The following is a 27973-nucleotide window of genomic DNA, read 5'->3' as shown; positions in this document are numbered from 1 at the left end:
CTCCACCTTGGTGAGCCTTTCCTGAACTTACCCCCAAACTTATACTAACACCAGTCGAATTTGTAGGGCTCTAATATGTATTTCACTAAATTGCAACTGTATCTGTCTACTAATCGGCCTCCCTGGGAACTTCCTAAGGGTAAAGATCATTTTACTCATCTCTAAGACCCCAGAACCTAGAGATGAACCTAATACATAACAGGTAGCTTTAATTAATGTTTGATAAACTGCGGAACAGCTACCTCATAGGTCTGTAAGTATTAAGTGGGATGCTGTTTGCAGTGTCCTATAAACCATAAATCTTTAGAGTGTTGGTTTGCAAGGGTGAGGGGAGGATACAGAAAAGGGGTCTCTATCAAAGGACCCTAAAACTTAAGAAACAAAAGAAGTTTTTTCTCTTAGGAAAGCGTAACAGGATTACTAAATAACAGGGTTACCAAATCCAGAAAATAACAATTATTTCCCTATAAAGTACTCTCATCATTTTAGGAAGATAATTATCTATTGAGGAACTTGTGAGGAAAACAATAAACATAATATTAAGAGTAGCTACTGTCGATAATATGCTAGAGAATATATTCAAGATAAGAACAATATTTACTTGCTGCTCCTGTGTCTAAATGACTTTAAGTCTGATAGGACTGCTATTAAAGAATAGCGGAGGGGCGCCTGGGTGGCTCTGTGGGTTAAGCCGCTGCCTTCGGCTCAGGTCATGATCTCTGGGTCCTGGGATCGAGTCCCGCATCAGGCTCTCTGCTCAGCAGGGAGCCTGCTTCCTTCTCTCTCTCTCTCTGCCTGCCTCTCAGTGTACTTGTAATTTCTCTCTGTCAAATAAATAAATAAAATCTTAAAAAAAAAAAAAAAAAAAAAAAAAAAGAATAGCGGATAAAGAGTTTTAATTCCAATAACTGGAAAGTAACCATGTAAAAACTGCTTCTCCTGGGGCGCCTGGGTGGCTCAGTTGGTTAAGTGACTGCCTTTGGCTCAGGTCATGATCCCAGAGTCCTGGGATCGAGTCCTGCATCGGGCTCCCTGCTCCATGGGGAGTCTGCTCCCTCTGACCTTCTCCCCTCTCATGCTCTCTCTCACTGTCTCTCTCTCAAAATAAATAAAATCTTTAAAAAAACAAAAACAAAAACTGCTTCTCCTACAACTTAATATTCATACTATATACCTCTTTTGATTTATGTGGTAATTCTATGTAGAGACTAAAAGAAACTATAAGGTAGGGGCGCCTGGGTGGCTCAGTCAGTTAGGGGTCAGCCTTTGGTTTGGGTCATGATCCCGGGATCTTAGGATCGAGCCCCTCTTTGAGCTCCCTGCAGTGGAGGACCTGCTTCTCCCTCTTCCTGCTGCTCCCCCTGCTTGTGCTCTCTTGCTCTCTCTGACAAACGAATAAAATCTTGGGGGGAAAAAAAAAAAAAACTAAACTAAAATACTGCTGGAGATTGCTCACATCTTTAGATGCACAGTACAGGGGAATGAACATTAAGCAACGACACAAAGATGTTCAATGAACATACTCCCAGCTTCAAACTCCATTCTCACATTTTATGCTAGAGAACTGGTTATAACGCAGGAAAACTGGAGCTTTTCTTTAAGAAAGCAATAAAAAGAACAAACTCAGTTGTTCTTCTTTGGACTCCTTCAAGTTCACCGAACAGAAAGTCCTCTCTCCAGCTCTTCGGGTCTCCTTCGTGACAATCCCTCTGTTTCTCCTAAGAAGTATTTTATACTGCAGTCTACAGTTTTCTTCCTAAAAGGAGGTACATTCAACCAGCCCTGTTTTGTTTTGTTTTGTTTTGCTTTGTTTTGAAGATCTTATTGATTTATTTTAGATAGAGCATGAGTGGCAAGGAAGATGGGGAGGGGAGAGACAGACTCCACACTGAGTGCAGAGTCCCACGCAGGGATCAATCCCATGACCCATGAGATCACGACCTGAGCCGAAATCAAGAGTCAGCCGCTTAACCTACTGAGCCACCCAGGCGCCCCTCAACCAGCCCTGTTTAAAAGCAGTCTCCAAATTTCAGTCTGTTGGAAGCTGTGAAATTCCAAGGATTTGAAAGTTCTCTTAAAGGTAAATAATGTTATTTGCCACATAAACAAGACTGTAGAGAGATGAGGTTCTCCTATTAGTTCACACATTCTGATTTATTACATAACTTAAAAGCAAAACTTTCCAACCCAGATCTCGGTATACGTAGTTCCCTTTGCCGGGAACATCCCTGCTTCTCCTATCCCACCGACCTGGCCTTCCCTTGAGTTAACTCCTTTTCATTTTTCAGCTCTCACGTTCAATGTTACCCCCTCCAGTAAACTCTTCTTAAGGTTTCTCTCTACATTACTCTGGATTCCTATGTTAAGTGGTAAGTACTTATCAGACATAAGGTGATTGATTGTTTGTGTGTCTCCTCACATAGATAAGTCTCTGGAAGCAGACACCATGACTGCAGTGCCTGGCATACAGTGGAACTCTAATATGACTGTTAGAAGAATAGCTATTCAGAATATTGACCCTTGGACGTTCTATAGTACCCAGGGTTACAGAAGTGCCCAAGAGACAGTTGCAGGGCTTTTCTGAAAGGACTGTTTGTAACTGCTTCTTTCCACCTTTCACATTATCACCTTCTATTAGGATCCTTGATACTTGCCAGGATATCTTCCTAAGGAGGTTGGAATTAAAGGGATAAGATAAAGGAACTAACATATATCTTCCTGATTAAACAGAATGAGCTCTCTGTGATCTTATTCGTAACAGAAACAAACCTGATCCTATTAAAATTCTCTCCTAAAACCTGTATTAACATTTTACACCACCTTACCTGGATTACGTTTTCCCTGGAACTTGAATCACTTTCTTGTTGCTCAGGATGGTTTTTTACTTTCCACTCATGAACAACCTGCTTAGATGTGGAATCTGAAAATAAATGTTCACTTTTATGCCTGGTCAAATTTAATGAAACTTGGGAGCTTTCCAGGCATTTCTTCTCCTGCTTAGTCTTTGACTTGTTAGACTCTAAACTGAAGACATTTTCTTCTACAAGCTTCTGGAAGGTATCACGGGATTTTACGGGGATTTTGAAACTGATCCTCCTCCTTCTAGATTCAAGGGGTTCCTTAAGTATCTTGTTGGAATTATGATCCTGAGAAAAATGGATTCTCTTGCATTTCTCTGAAACGCGTTTTTCAGAACTGTCCCTACATTTCCTGTGCCTTTCTTTCTTGAGTTCTTTCATCTTCTCCCTCTGAGCAAGTACATGAGGCCATTGTTTTTCACTTGCCTGGACTTCAGTTTTAGGTTTTACATCTTTGGCCATTTTAGGATTACTAAGGTTTTTAATTCCATGGTCAGGCTTATTCTTAAGATTTGTCAATTTAATATCTTTAAAATCTACATATCTCCTTAGATCTTTTTTAGTTCCTTGTGAAGAAGGACTCGGTGAAATAATTTGATTAGCATTTGAATATGATGCTTCTTGGAGTTTAACAGGGCCTTGGGATGAAGAACTGATTTTTTGTTTCCTTCCTGGAGGCTCGGTTGCTACGTCCAATCTGTAAAGCAACACAGAAACCCAAGTTACATTGCAATTATACATGATCATACATAATGCTGTACTGTGTTATTCAGTCAAGAAATGACAGAACTGGTCTGATACAAATTTCATAAAGAATAAGAAATGGGGGGGCGCTTGGGTGGCTCAGTGGGTTAAGCCGCTGCCTTCAGCTCAGGTCATGATCTCAGGGTCCTGGGATCGAGCCCCACATCAGGTTCTCTGCTCAGCATGGAACCTGCTTCCTCCTCTCTCTCTGCCTGCTTCTCTGCCTACTTGTGATCTCTGTCAAATAAATAAATAAAATCTTTAAAAAAAAAAAAAAAGAATAAAAAATGGGTACATAAAGAGAAGTGAAAGAATTACAAATGGTAATGGCATAACTGGTCTATTTGGACAAAAACCAAATTTACAGCTTTATATAATACCAGGCAGCATAAATTCCATACAGATTAAATATTGAAGTACAAAATAATTACAACTGCTACACTTCATATTAACCCCTTAAAAACCATAGGGGAAAAAAGGAAATAGTTAATCTAATTTCTTAATAGGGAGCTTCCTAAACTTAAGAACGGTGGGAAAAATCACAAAGAAAAAGAATAATTGTAAATGACTATTTATGAGGAGCCTGGCTGGCTCAGTCAGAAGAGCATGTGACTCTTAATCTTGGGGTCATAAACCTGAGCTCCACGTTGGGTGTAGGGATTACTTAAATAAATAAAATTTTTAAAATAAATAAATAGGGGGCACTGGGTGGCTCACTGGATTGGGACTCTGCCTTTAGCTCGGGTCATGGTCTCAGGGTTCTGGGATCAAGCTCCCCACATCGGGCTCGCTGCTCAGCGAGGAGCCTGCTTCCCCCTCTCTCTCTCTGCCTGCCTCTCTGCCTACTTGTAATCTCTCTCTCAAATGAATAAAATCTTTAAAATAAATTTAAAAATGACTATTCACTTTAAAGCCTTAGCATATTAAAGAATAAGAAAATTTTTAAAACTGGGAAATGGTATTCATTTTATATGTGACAGTTTATTAGCCTTAGTAAATGAAAAGCTCATCAAAAAGTACTGACTCTGGGTGCCTGGGTGGCTAGTTGGTTAAGCATCTGTCTTGGGGTCAGGTCATGATCCAGGAGTCTCAGGATCAAGCCCCACATCGGGCTCCCCGTTCAGAAGGAAGTCTGTTTCTCCCTCTGCCCCCCATCCTACTTGTGCTCTCTCTCCCTCTCGAACAAATACCTAAAATCTTAAAAAAAAAAAAAAGTACTGATTCTAGAATAGGACATAAACAGAAAATTATTGATGAGAAAAAGGGATTGGCTAATAGATATTTGGGGGAAAAGTTTAACTTTACTAGTAATCAAAGACATCGTTTTTTTTTTTTAAGACATTCTAATTATAACAGCATACCATTTTTTTTTATCAAGTTAACAAAGATTTTAAAACAACATTAAGGGGTGCCTGGGTGGCTCAGTGGGTTAAAGCCTCTGCCTTCAGCTCGGGTCATGATCCCAGGGTCCTGGGATCGAGCCCCACATCCAGCTCTCTGCTCAGCGGGAAGCCTGCTTCCCCCTCCCTCTCTGCCTGCCTCTCTGCCTACTGGTGATCTCTGTCTGTCAAATAAATAAATAAAATCTTTAAAAACAAACAAACAACATTAAATACTGACAAAGGTTTGAAAAATGGGCCCTCTCATGGTAGAAATGCAAAATGATACAGGAGTTCCACAAAGGTAGGGAGCCTGGGTGGCTCAGTTGAGGAAGTACCTCACTCTTGATTTCGGCTCAGGTCATGATCTCAGGGTGGTGAGATCGAGCCTCACATCAGACTCAGCCTGGAGCCTGTTTAAGATTCTCTCCCTCCCTACCCTGCTGCCCCTCCCTCTCCACTTTACCCCCTGACCCCCACTTGTGCTCCTTCTCTCTCTCAAGGGAAAAAAAAAAAGAGAGAGAGAGAGTGTTCATAAAACAATTTGATGATATAATTAAGAATTCTAAAAATGCTCATATTCTTTGACTTCCTAGTAATTCCCATTTTAGAAATCTATACCAAGGTGAAAAAAATTAAAAATGGACCAAAATCATTTTTAAAATTCAGGATTTATAATAGTAAGTAAGGTAAAAGGGTAAATACTAAAATTTTGGAAATGACTAAGAAATATGTCATTCTACTAAATATGACAGAGTATCATGGTCATTTTAAATGATGTTTATGAAAGTTTTCAATGATCTAACAAAACATATTCATAAAATATTAAGCAAAAATCAAGCAGGGCAAAAATCTGTATATATCATGTGGTCTCAACAATTTAAATAAATACAGTAAAAAGTCAAGAATGAAATATGCTAAAATGTTAGAAGTAGCAATAGCTAGAAGTGAAATTTCCTGCTTCATAAAAGTTGATATTATTCGGTAGTCAGAAAAAAAGGCGAAAAAACTTCAATGATTTTGAGTGCCTTCTAAGTGCCTGTCACTCTACGAGGCCCTGGAGAAGCCATGGAGGACATATGCAATAGAGTTCTGACCCCCAATTTGCTTTCACTCTGGTTGGGGGGAGAAAAAGAAAGGAAACAGCTGATTTCTCAAATAATTACGTAAGAGCAAACTATAAACACCTCGGGAGTTTTTATGGGAGTTTCACCTGAGTCTTCATTGGATTCCATTTTCTTTCTATCTCTGCCTACAAAAAGACTGCCCACCATTATTTATCTGGTAGTAAATAATGATAAAACAAAACCTGACGGCACCTGGGTGGCTCAGTGGGTTAAGCCTCTGCCTTTGGTTCAGGTCATGATCTCAGGATCGAGCCCCACATCAGGCGCTCTGCTCAGTGGGGAGCCTGCTTCCTCCTCTCTCTCTGCCTGCCTCTCTGCCTACTCTCTCTCTGACGAATAAATAAAATCTTAAAAAAAAAAAAAAACTTGAAATTTTAATAGGACTTTGGCTTCTAATAATATACCACGTTTACAATGCCAACTGTATTAAAGAAAAACTAGGAGAACACAGAAACCATAACTCAAAAATTTTAAGGGGACCCTGTAGTTCCCTCAGCATTTTCTTTTTTTTTTCTTTTTTCTTTTTTTTTTTTTAAGATTTTATTTATTTTTGAGACAGGGAGAAGCAGACTCACCACTAAGCAGGGAGCCTAATGTGGGGGTCAATCCTAAGACCCTGGGATCCTGACCCAAGCTGAAGACAGATGTTTAACTGACTGAGTCACCCAGGTACCCCTTCATATTGCTTTTTATTTGTTCTCCACAACAACCCTGTGCTGCATATTTTATAGTCATCTATTGACCATGGCCTATATAGTCATAATTTAGTCATAATTAATGAAAACTCAACAATATAATACCTTTTAAAAGACCAACAAAATTAAACCGTAAACTTAACTCTTATCAACTAGACTTACAAAAGACTAGATTGTGATAATGCAGTTTTATATTTGCAACCCAAAATACTAAAGCTCTGAGTCTTTTTAGATACAAGTTAGACATGCAGCAAATACTTATTTTTTAAAGTACGTATCTTTTATGAGTGACATAGTGTAAAATCAATATTCAGCTGAAGTTGAAACACATCCTAGATGAGCTCTCATGATATAAGAATAAGTGTGAATTTTGTCAACACGTTATTATTAAACTATGTAAAAATTTAGTAGCCATTTTAAAATATGACATACCTCAGAAACAATCTGTCAATACTATCAGCGGTTAGACTTCTTTGTTGGTCATCATGGCATACACTCACAATACTGAATTATATACTTACATTCAACTTAGCTCAGTTGAATAATAAATTACTTTTCGGCTAATTCTGCCAATAATGGCTTTGCTGGTGGCAATGTTGCCATCTATCTAACAGTAACTAAGGCAAAACTTCTCACCTCTTCAATTCCTGGACTTAAAAAGATTTGGTCAACAGTGGTGATACAACCTTGTGAAGAAATCCCACTAACTGAAAGTGCACTGCTCAGAGAAATGCTCTCTGAATATTTTCAAAAGCAGATTTAGGATTGTTGCCCTTAATTTAAGGAACAAAACAAATGAACACAGGGGAAGGGAAGAAAAAATAAAATAAGATGAAATCAGAGAGAGAGAGAGACAAACCACAAGAGACTTTTAACTATGGGACACAAACTGAGGGTTGCTGAAGGAGAAGTGGGTGGGGAGATGGGGTAACTAGGTGAGGGCATTAAGGAGGGCACCTGATGGAATGAGCACTGGGTGTTTTATGCAACTGATAATAACTGAACTCTAACTCTGAAACTAATGATTCACTGTATGTTAATTAATTGATTTTAAATTTTAAAAAAGATTGTTGCCCTTGGTGATTTTTCATTGTTAATACATCTATATATACTCAAACCATGGATTGAGAATTGTGGTAATATATTACCACAATTAAGTGGCTTCAGGATGATAAAATTCTCATTTTTCATCTGCACCTCAGCTTTCATTGCACACCAATTTTGGGACTATCCCTATACTGAATAGGGAAATTTTTACAGAAGATGCCACATACCATAAATAAATACTCATAACCTTGAGGCAAGTAAGTTTGTTTATTTCTCCAATGGATAAACAACAGCAGCGAATGAGCCACATTCTCTTCAGGCAACCCAAAAAAGAAGTTCTGCACTGTCGATACTAATGTTTGCAAAGCACAGTAGGACAGCTTTCTTTCGTCCAGGCAACTTTTCATTATATAATAGCTCCTATCCCATATTGTTTAAACACATGACAAGGCAGTTTTAAAATATCTCGTATGCCATACAGTTTGTCTTCAACAAAAGAAAATTTCACTACAAGTTATATCTAGAGAGCTTACCAATATCTGAAAATAAATATTCACATATTAACGATTAATATAAATGCCACACCTTGCTCACATTACTAACATTGTTACTCTCGTTAGATACAATGACAACCCACACAATGGCGTGGTCATTGATCACAGGTGGGTTCAGGAATGCAGAAATGCAGCAGTAGGCATTTGACAATTCATTGTTGAAAGACCTGAAGTCAAATTGCAGATTTTGAGTAAATACTGAAGCCAAGGGGCACTTCGTTGTACTCTTAGAATAGTTTAGATCCTATTCTCAAAATAATTCAACAATACTGTTTCTTCCTCCTTCCAAAGATTGTGGACAAGTCTAGGATAGTTGTATAGAAAGATCAAAAGTCTATTCATGCTCTTATACATACATATAAAATCAAGGGCTAGAAAATGTGCCCTTACTAAGGCTAAAGGTAACTAGTGAAAAACCACAGTGTTTTAAGAACTAAAAAAAAAAAAAGAAGAATATAAGGATAAAAGGCATTAAAAATCCATTTTGAAAAAGTGTAGAAAGTAATAGTCAATGTGATGTCAAATTCATAACAGAATAATAATATAGAAGCAAAGTATCACAAAGAAGAGGAGACAAAAAAAAAAACCTGAAGAAAAGGCAGAGGCAAGCTGAATTTCTTGTTTTTAGCAAACATTAACTAAATTTGTCTGGGAAGCAGAAATTTTATGTATATATTTAATGCCATTTTTATCATTTTCCCACAGCCACTTACTTTCAGAGAATCTATGATCTCATCTACTTTCATCAGACACTATACTTTTATACTTACCCCATTAGTGGCAAGAAATGCCATCATCACAAAGTTCTCTGAAATTTTTATCCAAAGAACACAGAAAATAAAGAAAAGGAATCTCCATTATCCCTACCATTATGCTACAAGTTCTCTAGTTGTAGCTATATCCTATTTAAATAACGTGATTTTAAAACTATAATAATTCAATAAGCAACATATTCTCTTCACAGGGAATATATAACTTATCTTTACAACATTTCTAAACCACCCACACAACTTCTTCTATTACTATATGTAACAAAGTTATGCATCTTATAAGAATGTGTCAAAATCAAATCACCAGAGATAAAAATCTGCATTTTACTTGAAAGTGTCATTTACATAGCATAGAATTGTGATAGACTTTTTATTTCCCTCAACTTTTTATTAAATCTACACTAATATTTAAAAAATTCAATAATGTCAGTCTGTTAAAAATCTGCCTTTGGCTCAGGTCATGACGCCAGGGTCCTGAGATTGAGCCCTGATTTGGGCTCCCGACTCAGTGGGTCTCTGCATCTCCCTCTGCCTCTCCATCTCCCACACTGCTTGTGCACTCTTGCTGTCTCTCTCTCGCAGATAAATAAAATCTTCAAAAAACAAATCAGGGGCATCTGGGTGGCTCAGTGGGTTTAGCTTCTGCCTTCAGCTTGGATCATGATCTCAGGGTCCTGGGGTCGAGCCCCACATTGGGCTTTCTGCTCAGCAGGGAGCCTGCTTCCCTCTCTCTCTCTGCCTGCCTCTCTGCCTACTTGTGATCTCTCTGTCAAATAAATAAATAAAATCTTTGAAAAAAAAAATTCAATAATTATAACCTGTGCTACAGCTAGAAATATTGGCATGCAAATCAGTACTGATCAAATAAAAAACTTTGCGTATCAAAATATTTAGTCTCACAATTCTAAGCCTCCAAAAGTAAAAGATATCAACAAAAAGAAGGAATTCACCTTTTCAGCTCTTGTCTTCTTTTTACATCACAGTATAGAATGTCTGTATGATCTGATTTCTGAAAGAAAAGAAAAATGAATCATTCAGGAAATAGAAATCATGCACTGACACTTTAGTTACAGGAGAAAGACTGGGAGACAATATTTTTTCCCCACATCTATGTAATGGTGAATAGGCTGACATAATAATTTTTTTTTTAAGATTTTATTTACTTATTTGACAGAGAGACACAGTGAGACAGGGAATACAAACAGGGGGAATGAGAGAGGGAGAAGCAGGCTTCCTGCCCAGCAGGGATCCTGATGTAAGGTTCGATCCCAGGACCCTGGGATCATGACCTGAGCCGAAGGTAGATGCTTAAGGACTGAGCAATCCAGGCACCCCCTAACACAATAATTTATTTAACCTTTCCAATAATCCTGTACAACAGGTATTATCATCATGCCCCATTTTATAGGTAAAGTACTCAAAGTACAAACAGAGAAAAGTATCTTCCTTAACATTACAGAGCAAGTCAGCAGCGGAGCCAGGATTGAAACAGTTCTGTCTACTATCTCTACCAATCTGTCTCTTCATGTGTTCTGGGGATACAGGCCTAGGCACAAGAGAAGTAAGAGAGAAACAGGATATAGCCCTTGTCCTATAGACGTTAAAGAACAGAGAGGAGAAGAATATATACAAATAATCTAATGAAATGATATACCTAAGTGTGAAAGCAGAAGAACATACAGTAAGTCATAAAAGAGTTCAAAATATCGAACACCAAAAGTTGGAACATACTTAGGAAAAAAGGTGGACAAAATATATGCTGAAGATTGAGGGGCACCTGGTGGCTCAGTGGATTAAGCTGCTGCCTTCGGCTCAGGTCATGATCCCAGGGTCCTGGGTTTGAGCCCAGCATCAGGCTCCCTGCTCAGTGAGGAGTCTGCTCCCTTTCCCACTCCCCCTGCTTGGGTTCCCTCTCTCGCTCTCTCTCTCTCTCCCTCTTTGTCAAATAAATAAATAAATAAATTTTTAAAAAGATGTTATTTTATTCATGAGAGACAGCGAGAGGCAGAGACAGAGGGAGAAGCAAGCTCCCTTCAGAGTAGGGAGCCCAACACAGGAATGGATAAGTTGAATGCAGATGCTTAGCTGACTGAAACACCCTGGCACCCTTAATAAATATTTCATTCATATATATATACATATATGTATATATATATATATGTGTGTGTATACACACACACACGTATATACATACATACATAAGTATACACACACACACTAAAGATTGAATATAGATTAAATAAAGATTAACAAGTAAAAGAAAAAGGTGGCCTCTGCTAAGAAAACTTAGGCATTCTAAGCAGCTGGAGATGACTGGTATAAACTCAAAAGAGAAAAATAAACCAGCCTAGGTAGAAGCAAAAGGGCTGTTTTCAGGAAGAAAAAAGAAAACTGGCTAGTTAAGGTGTGACCAAATTTAGGAGGGTCCAGAATGCCAGACTAAAAAGTGATTTTTCAATAGAGAAGAAATATATTGAAATCTGTGTTTTAAGAAGGCTAATACAGAAACAAATTGAAACAGCAGTGTCATTATATAAAAACAAGCAAATCCTTAAAAACAGAATTCTGTATTCCCACAATTTTCATAATTACTTTCCCTTATTACCCATGACCACAGTGCTATCCCGACATACACCTAACATCAACCTGAATGCCCTGAGTACTTCACCAACCACCCATGTACTAGCTTAATGTCTTTTTAATTATTTGCATGACTCTGGATTTGGCTCTGTTGCTATAAACAATTTTGTGTCCTTGGACAAGTCACTTAACCTCCTAGATCTCAATTTCTGAATCTGAAAACACAAATGCTACGCATCTGCCTTGGCTACCTCCAAAGGATCTTGTAAAGCCAAATAAAACCATATATGGGAAAAGACTTAAAAACTCTCTTAATATTTGCAAATGACATATCAGATAAAGGGCTAGTATCCAAAATCTATAAAGAACTTATCAAAATCAACATGCAAAAAACAAATAACCCAGTCAAGATATGGGCAAAAGACATGAACAGACATTTCTCCAAAGAAGACATCCAAATGGCCAACAGACACATGAAAAAATGCTCGACATCACTTGGCATCAAGGAAACAACAAATCAAAACCATAATGAAATACCACTTCGCACCTGTGAGAATGGCTAAAATTAACAAGACAGGAAACAACAAATGTTGGCAAGGATGCAAAGAAAGGGGAACCCTCCTACACCGCTGGTGGGAACACAAACTGGTTCAGCCACTCTGGAAAACAGTATGGAGGTTCCTCAAAAAGTTGAAAATAGAGCTACCCTATGACCCGGCAATTGCACTACTGGGTATTTCCCCCAAAGATACAAATGTAGTGATCCAAAGGGGCACCTGTACACCACTGTGCATAGCAGCAATGACCAAATAGCCACTGTGGAGAGAGCCCAGATGTCCATTGACAGATGAATGGATAAAGATATGGTGTGTGTATACATACACACACACACACACACACACACAATGGAATATTACTCATCCATCAAAAAAGGATGAATATTTACCATTTACATTAACGTGGATGGTACTGGAGGATATTATGCTGAGTGAAATAAGTCAATCAAAAAAAGTCAATTATCATATGGTTTCACTTATATTTCATCTTATATTTCTTGGAATATATTAATTATATATAACTTATTAATTTTATGAATTATAAATATAATTCATATAATTAATTTTTGATTAATTATATTAATTATAATTCATACTTTGTTAATTATTGAATATATTGATATTTATTAATTTGGAATATATTACTTATTGATTATATGAATTATAAATATGATTATAATTCATATAATTAACTAATAATATATATTAATATAGTATAAATATTGTGTATTTATATAAATATAATTATGATTAATATAATTAATAATATATATAACTTCTATTTCTCATATTTCTTGGAATATAAGAAACAGTGCAGAGGATCATAAGGGAAGGGAAAACTGAATGGGAAAAAATCAGAGAGCGAGACAAGCCATGACAAACTCTTAACTATAGGAAACAAACTGGGGGTTGCTGGAGGGCAGATGGATGGGGTGATGGAGTAACTGGGTGACAGGCATTAAGGAGGGCATGTGATGTGATGAACATTGGGTGTCATATGCAACTGCTGAATTACTGACGCCTACACATCTGAAACTAATGATGTATTATATGTTGGCTAATTGAATTAAAAAAAAAACTCTCTTAATTTATATCCATGTTGTCTAACTCTGCATGATAGAGTCTAACTGCACAAAGAAATAACTTATTAAATCCTTTTTGGTGAGTAGAAGGAAGAAACCAAACACTGGTGTTTTTTCTATTGGCTATCGCAAAGTATAAGAGAAAGAAAAAATGAGTGGAAAAGTAGTGGGGGAATATGTATCATAAACCTTCTCATCACACATTAAAACTTTAATATTAATAATATCTAAGAGTTGGCTACAATATACGAACACTCACCAGTTTTCTCTTCTCTGATGAAACTGACCTTACACAGCAAGCTGAACTAGTAGAACTTGAAGTTTTTTTCTCTGTCTTATCCTAAGCATGCCATTTGGAAAAAAAGAAAAAAAAAGCACAAAATTAAGCACAGTCTAAGACAGCGTTATTTAATCATTGTTATTATAAACTAACATTCTTTCTACATTCATAATAAACTTTGGAGGGAAAAATGTTTAAAGCCACACAAACTTTGGTAAGGGGGAGGGAAACTCAATTAGAAGGAAGACTCAAGTAGAAATCAGAAGATCTAGATGCTCTTGAATTAGAGATGAGATAGGATACGAGAGCTAAAGCTGGAGGGCCAGTTGACCGCTCAGATAAAGGCTTCGGGAGGAGGCATTGCCATGGTGGAATTCAGTCGTCTACAAAGCAAAACCATATATCCAGTCATTTCCCAGGGGATCCAAAATTCAGTAGACCCAGGACAAACATATTTTGAGGACCTACTGTGTACCAAAGATATTCTAGATGGTGGGGACAGATTAATGAAAACCCAGAAGTCCCTGCCCTCATGGAAGATAAAATTTGGGGCAGGAATTTATAAATAAACAATATATTTACCATGTCAGATGAGACACTAGGAAAAAAATTATAAAAGAGAAAGAGGGCAGGAAGGGCTGGGAGGTGGTGTAAAAAAAGCAGCTGCAATTTTAAACAGGGTAGTCAGAAAAAGCCCCACTGATAAGCTGACAGAAGACTGGAGACCTGAAGGAGGGAAGAAGAAACTATGTGCTTATCTAGAGTTTTCCACTGAAGGGCAAAGCCCCTGAGGCAGGAATGTGCCTGGATTGCGAAACCACAAAATGGTGAAGGCAACAGGAGAATGAGAGGGAAGCCAGATGGGGGGGTCAGTTGTTTTGTAGGCCCCCGCCAGGACGTCAGCTGGCACGCTGGGTGAGGAGGACAACCAACAGGTAGTACTGAGCAAAGGAGACATGATCTGACTCACATTCTAACAGGATCATCCTGGGGGCTTGTTGAGAAGAGAACAATGGGAGGCAAAGGTGGAAGCAGGGAGATCAATTTGGAAACTCCTGCAACCATCTGAGGAGGCCAGCTGATTGTCTGGTGGTAGCAGAGGAGGGAGTCAGACTATCTTGTTAAGAGAAGGCTGATACAATTTGCTGATAGACTCGATGCAGGTGGGGGGTGACAACCAGGATGTAGGCCCAACCAAATGAAAGAATGGAACTGCAACTTCTCAACTGGGTAAATACAACTGGGCACTTGAAGTTATAGTTTAAGACGAGGCGGAGTCAGCAAAGGACACTTGGTGAGCATCCATTCCGAACTCAGCCTCCCGCTGAATATGATGGCCCATTCTGACTGAAGAGCATATAACCTTACAATGCTCAGTAAATGATGAAGGTGGTGCAAAAAGGTCTAATGGTGAGTTATTTCTATGTAAAGGAGAGTCTGGGGGAGCCTAGCATCAAGTCAGAAATGCCTCTGCAAATTACTTACCTCCCTAAGCCTCAGTTCTGGCATTTGTATAATTGGGATAATAATAGTACCTATCTCCTACAGTTGTGAGGAATCGACAAAATAATGCAAGTAAAGAATGGGGGGAGGGGAACCTGGGTGGCTCATTGGGTTAGGCCTCTGCCTTTGGCTCGGGTCGTGATCCCAGGGTTCTGGAATCGAGCCCCACATCGGGCTCTCTGCTCAACGGAGAGCCTGCTTCCCCCTCTCTCTGCCTGCCTCTCTGCCTACTTGTGATCTCTCTCTCTCTCTGTGTCAAATAAATAAATTTTAAAAATCTTTAAAAAAGAAAAAAAAAGAATGGGGGGAAAGAAAGAATGGGAAAAACAAATTACTTCTCCTGGGTCAGAAGGGCAAAACAAAACATTTACGTAACTCATTTTAAAACTGAGGGTTTTTTTTTTTTCATTACGCAAAAATACACAGGCAGAAAGTATTCTCTGCATCAGTAAATCAAAATTCTTACTTGGACATCAAAGCTCAGTGATGCAGTGGTGCCTTTTCTCCGGGACTTCTCTTTTTCACCACAAGATTCTCTGTTGGACATTTTGAAAAGCTAAAATAAAAAACATATTTAGGTGTTTATGTGTTTTGTTTTGTTTTACCACCACCACAACAAAATACATTAGAAATTCGTCGTCTTTCAGTTTTAAAAAGACTGGAGTTTTACAAAATTATTTCCGTCTTCTAACCATTCCCAAGAGAACAGGATTCTCTCGTTCCACTTTATTTCACTTATAGTCTCCCTCATATTGATCTCTTCCTCTCCTTCAATTCCATCTACCACCTTTCTAGGAATGACCTCTCGAAACTGTGCCTTTAGCCCTGACCTTCTCTCTCAAGCTTCTGATCACCATTTTCAACTGCCTACAAGACTGTTCCCTTGTGCCCAACCTACACCTCAAAACCAATTAGTTCTAAGTCTTTATTTTCCTGACACACCCTCTATTCAACTTAGCATGTAGCAGAAGCATCCTGTGCTGGAATGGAAAGGCCAGAGAATGGGAACCTCATTGGGTCATGGGATGGGAAGATATAAAAGGAGTCTAACAGCAAAGCCCAAAGGAGAGTTTATTGCTGACAGTGACACATATGGAAACTATGAATGTAAGCAGGCACTGACTCATGGTCAGTAATGACTATAGTAAGTGAAATTCTATAAAAGAATGATCAATAACACTAAATCAAACTTCAGAATGCTTTGATAATATAAAGAGAAAGAAGAAAAATGCTGACAGCTAAGAGAAGCCTAATAATAAAAACTAATAAAAGAATATTTAAGGGGCACCTGGGTGGTTCAGTGGGTTAAAGCCTCTGCCTTTGGCTCAGGTCCCGATCCCAGGGTCCTTGGATCAAGCCCCGCATCGGGCTCTCTGCTCAGCGTGGAGCCTGCTTCCCTTCCTCTCTCTCTGCCTGCCTCTCTGCCTATCTGTGATCTCTGCCTGTCAAATAAATAAATAAAAATCTATTTTAAAAAAGAATATTTAATACAGACTTTTTAAAGATTTTATTTATTTACTTGTCAGAGAAAGAGAGAAAGAGCAAGAACACAACAGGGGCAGAGGCAGAGGAAGAAGCAGACTCCCCACTGAGCAAGGAGCCTGATGCAGGACTGGACCCCAGGAGCCCAGGATTAGGAGCTGAAGGCAGACACTTAACCGACTGAACCACCCAGGTATCCCTTGAACTTCTAAGAACAATCCTAAATTACCCCAAAATTTTGATTTGTAAAATCATGTATGGAATCAATTGAATTCACAATTGAGCTTCCAGATTAGAGGAATAATATTCTTTTCCCTTTCTTGTTCCAAGGATTCTATTCCATTTTGGGAAAAGGTACAATAAAAACAAACAAACAAAACAAAAAAACCACAATAAATTCCATGAAATGAACTGTTTAGAGGCAATGGACTACTTATGTTAACTTTTTTGATTTAAACTGATCCATGTTCATCTTACATTGTTGCTTTGAATACAAAATAAGGCTAAATTTAAACCCCTCACCCATAAGCCAATTGAAAAAAAAACTGAAGAAAAAAAAAATCACTGAAGATAGTGGACTATCAAAGGAAAAACACATTTATGTTTACCATGACAAATGTTTATATTTATAATAGTGTGAAATTCATGTTGATTTTATTAAAATCAAAATACAAACTCAAAGGGGAGACTTCCTGTGCTGGCCAGCCTCCTAAGTGGTTCCTGATGATGTCTGGTGCCCAGTAATTACACTCTCATGCAGTGCTCTCACAGTACATAGAGCTGGTCTGTGACCCCAATAGGAATTGCTGTATGGCGGTATGTGGCTAGATCATATAAGACACTGTGGCTTGTGTTTTTCACTTACTCTAGAGAAAGCCAGCCACCATATCATGAGGACAATCACATAGTCCACGGAGCAGCCCACCAGTGAGGAACTGAAGCCCACTGCCAAAAATGAACCAGCTGCCAGGCCTGTAAGCATGCCCGCATTGAAGCCAATCCTGGAGCCCTAATCAAGCCTTTGAGTGGAAGCATCGGGGCTGCTATCTTCACTGCAGCCTCATGAGACTCAGAACCAGGTATACCCCATTAAGCCATTTCTGAATTCCTGATGCAAAGAACCTGAGAGGTCATGTGTATTGTTGTTTTAAATCACTAAGCTTTAGGGGCGCCTAGGTGGTTCAGTGGGTTAAAGCCTCTGCCTTGGGCATGGGTCATGATCCCAGGGTCCTGGGATCAAGCGGGGGCTCTCTGCTCTGCGGGGAGCCTGATTCTTCTGTCTCTCTGCCTACCTGTGATCTCTGTCAAATAAATAAATAAAATTTAAAAAAAAAAAACCACTAAGCTTTAGGATAACTTAGGCAGCAATAAATGACTAACACAGTCACTTAATATAACTCTTCAAACTTTGAAGATTCCTTTTTTTTAGGAGTCTCAAAAGCACATGGGGCGCCTGGGTGGCTCAGGTCATGATCCCGGGATCGAGTCCCGAATCGGACTCTCTGCTCAGCGGGGAGCCTGCTTCCCTCTCTCTCTGCCTGCCTCTCCATCTACTTGTGATTTCTCTCTGTCAAATAAATAAATAAATAAATAAATAAATAAATGAATGAATAAATCTTTTAAAAAAAACAGCACAGATCATGTTTAGAAATTCTTATTAAAAGTCCCATAGAATTCACACTCTAAAAGCTAACCCTCTTTATCTTCTGGTTTCCAGCTGGTGTTAAATAGTGAGACTGATACACTGAATCAAGCTTTCAATTAACCATCTAGCCTTTTGGAAATTAAAAAAAAAAAAATCAATGATGCTTGAATGAGGCACAATATAGTTAGCCACTACTCATTCCCGTAAGTTACAACGTGTTATTTTCCCATTTTTTTTTTAGAGATTTTATTTATTTATTTGACAGAGAGAGATATCACAGGTAGGTAGAGAGGCAGGCAGAGAGAGAGAGGGAAGCAGGCTCCCTGCTGAGCAGAGAGCCCGATGCGGGACTCGATCCCAGGACCCTGAGATCATGACCTGAGCTGAAGGCAGCGGCTTAACCCACTGAGCCACCCAGGCGCCCTATTTTCCCATTTTTAATTGACTGTTAAGAGCAGTTGAGGCAGTTCTACATTCCGGAAAACTAGTTAAAAGTTGGGGTGGGGGTGCGCCTCGGTGGCTCGGTGGGTGGAGCATGGCACTCTCGGTTTCCGCTGGGGTCCTAATCTCCAGGAGATGAGACTAGTCCCGCCTCCAACTCCGCGCGGGTCCCAGAGAGTGGGCGTGGATTCTCTCTCCTTCTCCCTCTGCTCCTCGCTCCCCCCTCACGTGCTTTCTCCCAGTAACTTTTTTTTTTTTTTTTTTAGTTGAGGTTGAAGGCAGTATGAGGACTTTAGAACTAACTCACTAGGGAAGGTAGGAGGAAGCCTCCAGACGCACTTCCTAACTACTGGGGGGTTGGGAGGTGGCAACTAAATCCTGCTACACTTTCCAAGCGCCAAATCATCACACTAGCTCTCACCTGGGCTGAACAACTAGGAAATAAATAGACCAATGAGCTCGCTAGGCACTAAGTAGCACCTTTATTAACTAAGAAAACCCAACTGGAAGTTCGAGTCTCCTAAGACATAAAGGGGCTTCCTTCTGCTTCCCTGCTGCTTATAACATTCGGACCAGTCCCGGAAAATTCAAGTTTTCCTCTGCCTGCGCCAAGGGAATGAATGCTTGAGACTGAAGTTCAAGCAGGCCGGGGAGTGAAGGGAAGAGAAGTACACGGGCCAGAGGACTCACTGGCAGACGCCGTGTGGAATCGGAATCGCATCAATCAGGTGCCGCAAAACTCAAAAGACACTCAGAGCTCTGGTTATTAAGTCTAACTGCAGGTGTAGGGCGCGCGCAGAAACACACGCTCTTCTCTACCCACAAGACCCCCACGACCCCAGGGCAGTGCTAATAAGAATACGTAGGTTAAAGCAAAATAAAGACAAAAGGAGAAGTATTCAGGTCACAGTGGGGATGAGGGTGCGAAGGGAAGCGCAGACACTGATTCCAAATAAACCAGGCTAGCAGGGAAGCTCGCTAGCAGCTCCCACGTCCCCGGGGCCCAGGGGCTCGGCAAGAACAAACCAGATTCTCACCCTGGGCGAGGGACAACTCCAGACCTAGAGCCGACCAGAACCCCACCCTTCACCAAGCTGACTCAACCCCGGATCCGCCTACAGAGTCGCCCCGCCCAGGCTCGAGGGGCCTCCGGAATCCTCCGACCCGCTGGCTACCCGCTAAGGTACCAGAGGGAGAGAGGTGAGAACTGCCCAACAAAACGTCAACTAACGCCCCACTTACCTTACCAGCGCCCGCAGCGGTGGCGACTCCGGAGGCCCAGGCCAAGAAAAAGGGTCTCCCCCGGACCCGATGCTCGCTGGGAAATGTAGTTCTGCACTCGGACCCAGACTACTACTCCAACGTTGCGAGCGTTTGTTTAGCTTTGCATTTACTTCCTCCAAGGACTTGGAACTCCGGCTCCGCCCCGGCTGGCGCGCTGCACCCTGGGTATTGTAGTCTTGCTTCGCTTCCTTGGTTGACGGCTGGAACCGAGACGCACCGTGGAAGCAGAACTCTCTTACCTCATTGGTCGCCGTCCCCGATACGTTTCTGCGCAGGCTGTGGTGGCGTCGCAACGCCTCGGGGAAAGGGAAGCGGACGGGACCGCGAATCGCTACCTCTGGCTTTTTATTTTTCTGCTGACAGGATTTGGTCACTGGTTCTTCATCTTTTGTCTGTTGCACGCATCCAGCCCTTCCCATTTGCTTCCCCACTCCTTGGATCCAGCCCTCTGGGCATTCACGCCAGTTCTCTCACCCCGCCGTGAGCCCCTCCTGGTCCCCGGGCGGGCCTGGCACGGAGGCGGTAACTATGGAGAATATGGCGGAGGAGGAGCTGCTACCCCAGGAGAAGGAGGAGGCGGAGGTGGCCCAGGTCCAGGTCCCGACCCCGGCCCCGGACTCGGCTCGGGTCCCAGCTCCGGCCCCGGACTCGGCTCCGACTCCGGCCTCGGCTCCAGCCCCAGCCCCTGCCCTGGCCCAGGCTCCGGCCCTGTCCCCGTCCCTAGCCTCTGCCCCTGACGAGGCTGAAAGCAGTAAGTGCAGGAGGCCTAGATCTTTCTGCCGCAAGAGAAGCGAGGAAGTGCGCCTTGCTGGGGAGTAGGGGAGGCCCTTCTTCACTGGGATGTTTTTTATGGGGAAAGACAGGTTTAGGGATGTGGGGGGAGGGAGGAGGGACCCGTGTAGCGGGTAAAGCGGGTACAGAATGGGAGAAGGCATGTCCCCAAACCTCGAGGACATCGTGGTGAAGGGTTTGTGGAGGCCAGGAGTGCTGCAGATAAAAGGAAATAATGAGGTCGAGGGCTTCTTCGTTAAAGGGGGTCTTTTTCTGCTACGCAAATAGGGAGTTACACTAATTTGGTAGTTTCCCATGTGATATGGTAACCGAGGCAACCTGTTTACTGTGGTAGATCGTAGCTGCCAAGATGTGGAAACCATTGTTACCAACTAGTTCTTGTGCTCGATATACACAAAGAGATGGCCTTTTCTTACTAATCTTCTTTAGCAGCTTGCTTTCAAAAAGAATTTGAGGCTGATGAGTAGTTTAAGAAAGGGTCGACTAAATTCTGGATGTCGTCCCTCAGTCATAAATACCAGTTGAGTTCTGCCCTCCGTTCCATCATAACTGGACTGCTGAAAATTAATAGCCCGTATTATTGTGCTAATGTATGTGCTTGCATGTTTTCTAAGTGGTGATTTATTGGACCATAAAGAGAAACACTTGAGAATCTTCTGAACACTTTTAAATGTGAAGTCTCAGAAAGTTGTTGTTGTTGTTTGTTTTTAATTATTTTGTGGTCCATAAATTGACCGTTATGTTCTTTCTGAATTAATAACAAAATAATTCATTTTCTTCTAGGACAGTTGGGCATTTAATATTTATACATCACTTGGGTAGTTGTAGTCCAGTAGAGTAGCTTTGCAATTTTAAAGCCACATAAAAATTGTCACAGTAAATTAAAGAGTAGAGTTGATCACAGAAAAGGCCAAAGTGTTCTTCGGGTAGGCTTCTCCTCCTCATATAAGATCAGAGGTAGTAGATGCAAAATAAGGGTCCCTACAGTTGGCAGGGGGGTGGTACACTCTCCTGAGTAGCCTCCCTTCCCTACCTCTACATTAGATTTGTTTATATTAATCAGAATTGGTTCAGCAGCTTTAGGGACTGTGTGCTTTCTCCTCCTCCCCACCAGCCAGAATGTTAAACATAGTTTGGGAAGATAAATATTCCAAAATTTGGAAGTATGTAATTTGAAGAATGTATGATGTTTGAGAAACCTGAAAAATGCATTACTGGGGCAAATATGTAGTGATTGAGAAATCTGAAATGCGTTAGAAATATATATTAATCACATTTTAAAAATTATTTTTATGTGGTCTAGTTAGTCCTTCGAAATCAGTCTTAAGTAGGCAAGATGAAGATGGCATATTTGAAATAGAACTGAAAAATGAGGAAAAAGTATCAGAAGTTGTAAAAGAAACTCCTAGCATCTTGGATTCATCTGATTTAACAAGAGGTTTGCCTGTTGACTTCAGAATTACTAGCATGTTACAAAAAGTTTGAGTGATTTAAGTACAGATTGTCTGCTATCTACTATCTTGAACCAGAAAGTAATTTGAGAGGTATACATACGAAGGCATATCATGAATCTTTAGACAGATCTTTGAGAGTTTTAATAGTGGATTACAGGATTTTCGTTATTCTCGTCTAACATACCAGGCTCCTGTCTCTTATTTTGTACGATTTAGGATGATTTCAGTAAGCACAGGTTTATATAGTACTATATACTTTCACATGAACAGAACTTTGAACTTTGGAAGCTGAAAGTCTTTATGATTGCAAATTCAAAGGATTGATTTGTACACATGGATTCATTGCCTGAATCTTGTGGTCTCACCTAGCAATTAAGTTTTTGCTCATTTGGGAAAATTTTTGCCTATTTATAGAAATCATATCTCATTATAAAGTCATTTGAACAATACCTAGTATGACAAGTTAATTGTTGCTCTTTGCTTTTCTCATTTAAAAATGAGGTGAAGGGGCACCTGGGTGGCTCAGTGGGTTAAGCTGCTGCCTTCGGCTCAGGTCATGATCTCGGGGTCCTGGGATCGAGTCCCGCATCGGGCTCTCTGCTCAGCAGGGAGCCTGCTTCCCTCTCTCTCTCTGCCTGCCTCTCCATCTACTTGTGATTTCTCTCTGTCAAATAAATAAATAAAATCTTTAAAAAAAAAATAAAAATAAAAATAAATAAAAATGAGGTGAAAATTTGTCTTTTAGTAAAGTTGAGCAGGAATGTCTGATAGTGCTGAATTGAATTCCAAAATTATTGACTCTGTTACTGCATCCAAAAAGACTAACGATTTTTTTTTAATTATTTAACAAACCATAGTGCCTGCTGTGTACGAGATACAGTACTGGGCACTTAATCATTACAAAAATGAGGAAGGCATATCCCCTGCTGTCTTACTGTTTATTTTGGGGAAAGAAAAACAAGGACACAGAAGGAGCTGGGAGTGAAGCTTGGAGAGGAACAGGCAGGAGGGTATCTATGGTAAGAATAGAATTTAAAGGTTTCAGGTTCTAAACTGTATAACCTTGTTGTGTAATGAATACTAGAGAGTCCTGCGGTTTACTATCATCTCTCCAGTTGGGGATCTTTTCCTGCCAATTTTCAGCTCCTAGTCTTGTATTCGTATATTCAAGCTCCTCCTTTGTAAACATTACTTTCCTTTGGGATGTGCATATTCAAGTCTTTCCTTAAAAAGAAAGAAAAAGCAACCTCCAATCCCATCTATCTCCTTTTTTATACTGCCACACTTTTTGAAATAATCTGTGTGATTTTCTATATTTTTTTCTTCTAATCCCATTTGTATTCCAGAACATCTCACTGAACCTTTTTTCTTAAAGGTGATGGGAGACCTGCTAAATACTAAATCCAGTAGTTTTCTATTGATTTCTACAACTATCTGTGATACTTAGTGTTGAACCTTTTACATTCTCTTTTTTTCTTGGCTTCTGCTTTATCTTGAGATAAGGTATAAGATATAAGATAAGTTATAAGATAAAGCTATCTCCTTTACCATTTATTGTTTTTGAATCTACCCTCCTTGATGATTTTCCTCCGTGTCTCTTACATTACCTGCATCCCTCCATATGGCCCTTCGGAATTATAACCATTTATATTAATCAGTAGTGGGTTCAGTGGCATTGGGGAATGCATTTCCAAGCCCAAATCAAGAATATGTTAAATGTACTTTGGAAAGATATATTCATATATTCCAAAGTTTGTAAGTATGTCGTTTGAAGAATGTGTAATGTTTGAGAAACCTAAAAATATGTTACCGGGACTGGATTTTTGGCCTTTTTCTTCTCTTTTTCCCATAGTGGTTTTTTTTTCCTTAGGCTTTCTTCAGCTCATACTTTCACCTAACTTGTATTTATGATTTATATCCTCCTGAACTCCAAAAACAACTCAACTGCATACTGAACTTGAGGATGAATACCTGTAGTATATCAAACACTGTGTCAAAAACTAAATTACTTTTTCTCCTTTCCTCTTATCTGCCAGAAATGTGTTCCTCTTCCTTTATTGGTTAATCATACCATTATTCTCAACCATGTAAACTTGAAATCTGGGAACCATTCTTGAATGCAGTCATTCATGGTTATTTCTCACACCCAGCATTCTTTTTTCCCCATCTGTTCTTTACCTTTCTATTACTAACTCATCTCAGTTACTGATCTTTGATTCTACAGACAGAGATAACCTCCTGAAGTGCACTCAAATCATATTACTCACTCCCTCAAAAACTTGCAAAGACTTCACGTTGCCTGAAGAGGACAGTCCAGACTAACTTGCATAGAATTTAAGCCTTTCGTGATCTGAACCACATTTTTGGCTGCTTCTTCTTCCACCACCTCCATTCTCCAAACATACTACATTCCAGCCAAGGGTGGGATAGAGGTGGCTGTATTTTTTTTTACACCTTATACCTTTATTCATGAGATTACTAGCTTATAAGGCCAGCCACCAAATTTCTGCTTACTGAAATTCTTTTCATAACTTACATCTCAGTCAAATGTCACTTCCTTGGGGAAGACATTCTCAAAGGCACTTGTTAGAATTAATTCCTCCTTCCTCCTTCCTGTATACCCACACCATATACCCCCGGTATTCATTTCATCCTGCGCTGTGTTACAGTTGGTAACATATCAGTATCTTTCCTGCCTAGGTGAAACTTCTTTATTTTTTTTTTTAAAGATTTTATTTATTTATTTGACAGACAGAGATTACAAGCAGGCAGAGAGAGAGGAAGGGAAGCAGGCTCCCCGCTGAGCAGAGAGCCCAATGCAGGGCTCAATCCCAGGACCCTATCCCAGGACCCTGAGATCTTGACCCGGGCCAAAGGCAGAGGCTTTAACCCACTGAGCCGCCTAGGTGCCCCTTGAAACTTCTTTAAAGATAGGAAGCGTGGCTTATGTTTCTTACTTCAGCATTTTGTACGGAGAAAAAAACATTTTCTGCAGAATTATATTGAATAATTAGATAAAAGTTAAAAGGTGTGAAGTTTCACAGTGTTTTTTTCCCCCAACTTTTCACGTTCTGAGGCACACTTGTCATTTTATAGGCAGAATTGCAGCAGTAGTCCCCATCTAGGTGCCAGGGCACCATGCTACAGGAAATAAAAGTGGAGGAGTCTCTGTGACACGATCAAATCAAAATAGAACTGGAATTCAGGTTTTTAAAAACTAATCTCCTAACTCTTAAAATTTCCTTTCAGAGAGACACATCTCAATCCAAAGGCAGCTTGCTGATCTAGAGAAGTTAGCCTTCGTAGCTGAAGGAGATTTTGACTCTGCCAGTTCATTGAACTCAGATCATCTTGATGCAGGTATTTCCATATTTTGAGGGTCTTTTTCCCCCCTCTTAATTTCTTTTGCTTTTTATCTTTTGCTTTTTATCTTATGTATGTTGTAAGTGTAGTTTAGTAACTCATGAAAATTTGCTGGGAGTAGATTTGTTTACTGCCACTTTACTAGAGCAATAATAAAATTTTCTCATTCAGGAAATTGGTAGCCGCCTGCTTTCACAGGTGCTGTGGAGACTAGTTGTTTCACAGTTCCCCAAGGATATTACAATTTTGTGGATATGTAAGGACTGCGTATTCTTTTAGTTCAGATTTGCATTTAACTATAAGCAACAGAAGTCCCAAAAAACCACTGCCTTTAATAACTAAAGGCGTATTATATTCAGTCACATAAACAAAGTCCCTAGGTGGGCAATTTAAGGCTGGAGCAAGCGTTCCTCATTGTTGTCACGCCTCAAGCTCCTCTCTTTCCGCTTTGCCATCCTCAGTGCTTGAATTCCATCCTCAGTATCACTTCATGGTTTTTTGAAGTAAGCAGAGCACATAGAAAAATTAATTTTGACTATATTTACAGTGTGCTGTATGTTAAAGATACTCGGATTAAAAATTAAGTGAGTTGCTGATTGTTTTTGTGTATGTTTATTGTTTTAAACCTGAATTTGAGATTTTAATTTTTTTCGTTGCTCAAAGTTTTTATTTGAGATCCATTACATTTCTAATTAAATAAGACTTGTATTTTTATGATCCGTAATCTTTTCATTAATGAAGAAGGAAGAACTTACAAATTTGCTAATTGGTTACAGTGGTTCTAACCATGCTCCTTGTCCCAGAATAGCAGTTATTTTGGATCCCACTAGGTCCTTTCACTCCTTCCATTTTTCTTACTCTGCATGTTAACTGGTTTTGTTGCTGCCAGAGCAGAATGCCACAGCAGGTGCTCACACTGTCTTCCCGGCTCCTGCCTCCCTGGGAGTGTGACAAGTACTGCCTTCTCCCCTGTCCAGTGTACCTAGTGATGCTCTCTCTGGCAGGCCTTTTGGCCAGAGGGATATCATGTACTTTATTACTTTCTCCTTTTTTCTCTTCCCGGTGGCAACAAAGTTATCAGGTAGCCCCAGAGAGGAGAGTTTTAGGGTAAAAAATTAATCACTGACCATGTGCTGATTATTAACTACCTGTTGAGGCAGAGATGACTCTCCCTACTGTTAACAGAGACGTTATTTGAGAAGTGTGTGTGTTGGGTGGAGAGAGTCCCCTGCTACTTCTTTCGCAGCTAAATTGAGGCATTAGTAGCCTGTCTGCTCGGTGCTTTATTGGTTCTTTTTTATTTTACTTTTTTTTTTGGTCAGGAAACAAACAGTCTTGTCCGTTGTGCCCTAAGGAGAAATTCAGAGCTTGTAATAGTCATAAGCTTCGTCGTCACCTTCAGAATTTACACTGGAAAGTCTCAGTTGAATTTGAAGGTTAGTATTCTTGTGCTTGCTAAAAACTAAATGTGTCAAGATTTAATAGAAGTTTTGGAATTTTATTGTGAACAAATTCAAATATTTTCCATTTAAAATTGTGAGGGATTTAATGTCCTTTTAATGTATTTCTTAATAAACAATTATGGAACTCTCTAGGCAATGGATGTATGTTATAAGTGTAGTTTAGTTTAGCAAACATTTATTAAGCATCTGTTCTATACTGGTATTTTGCTTGGCCCTGGGGTCCCTATAACTTTTTGAACTATGTTTTAAAAAGTTAATACTTTTTCTTTTATGTTAGAACAACTACCATCTGACACATAATTTTGAAAGTGTAGTAAATGCAAAACAAAAAATATATAGTGTGAATATTGGGAAAGAAGACAATATCTTTTTTTCTGCTGATGGCTTAAAAAGATTAGAGTTGAAAAGAGTAGTGGGATTTTTAAAAAAGTAGTGGGATATAAGATAAATATTTAAAATCGTAGTCTTTCTCTACTCTAGATAAATGAAAATTATAAAAAAGATACCAATTACAGTAGTGACAAAAATGATATAATTTGGGGGACTGAATAAGAGGTCTCATAAAGAATAAAATTAAAGGACAAAAAATGAGATCTCACCAAGTTAAAAGACTTTTTAGATATAATGAATTATTCTTAGAGTGACTTATGTGAATTAGTACAGCGTTTTTGGAAAGAGATCTGGCAATGTTTTTTAAATTAAAAAATTCACATACCTCTCGACCAGGTACTCCCTCTTTTGGGAGTAAAAGAATCAATTAATAAGGATAAATGTACAAGAATATTCACTGCAGCATATACTTAATGACAAAAACTTGAAACTAAAATAAAAACGGGTTGGTTGACTGTAATATGGTGTATACATACCATAAAT

At 39.6% G+C, this 27973-nt stretch overlaps 2 protein-coding genes across 7 annotated transcripts in view; one reads left to right on the top strand and one right to left on the bottom strand.

The window, feature by feature from the left end:
• SWT1 (SWT1 RNA endoribonuclease homolog) overlaps positions 1-20447 on the bottom strand; it is a 110130-nt gene extending 89683 nt beyond the window's left edge. For 4 of the 5 annotated variants that reach the window (XM_004767959.3, XM_004767960.3, XM_004767961.3 and 1 more), the window contains exons 1-5: positions 19992-20447; positions 15643-15732; positions 13653-13733; positions 10125-10183; positions 2826-3555 (exon numbers count right to left, since the gene is read on the bottom strand). In XM_004767959.3, coding sequence (XP_004768016.1) covers positions 2826-3555; positions 10125-10183; positions 13653-13733; positions 15643-15732; positions 19992-20447 — 1416 coding nt within the window. Of the gene's footprint in view, positions 1-2825; positions 3556-10124; positions 10184-13652; positions 13734-15642; positions 15733-19986 lie in introns of all 5 variants that reach the window. The other variant, XM_004767962.3, reaches the window with a different exon arrangement.
• Positions 20448-20556: 109 nt separating this feature from the next.
• Positions 20557-27973, top strand: part of TRMT1L (tRNA methyltransferase 1 like) — a 53909-nt gene continuing 46492 nt past the window's right edge. The window contains exons 1-4 of one of the 2 annotated variants that reach the window (XM_045074312.1): positions 20557-20779; positions 22124-22258; positions 25524-25634; positions 26960-27073. In XM_045074312.1, coding sequence (XP_044930247.1) covers positions 20557-20779; positions 22124-22258; positions 25524-25634; positions 26960-27073 — 583 coding nt within the window. The remainder of the gene's footprint in view (positions 20780-22123; positions 22259-25523; positions 25635-26959; positions 27074-27973) is intronic. The other variant, XM_045074313.1, reaches the window with a different exon arrangement.

This window comes from Mustela putorius, unplaced genomic scaffold (assembly GCF_011764305.1).
Source record: "Mustela putorius furo isolate JIRA1106 unplaced genomic scaffold, ASM1176430v1.1 tig00537335_pilon_pilon_pilon, whole genome shotgun sequence".
Classification (NCBI taxonomy): Eukaryota; Metazoa; Chordata; class Mammalia; order Carnivora; family Mustelidae; genus Mustela; species Mustela putorius.
Note: the sequence above shows the minus strand (reverse complement) of the source record. Positions and strands in the feature narration are given on the sequence as shown.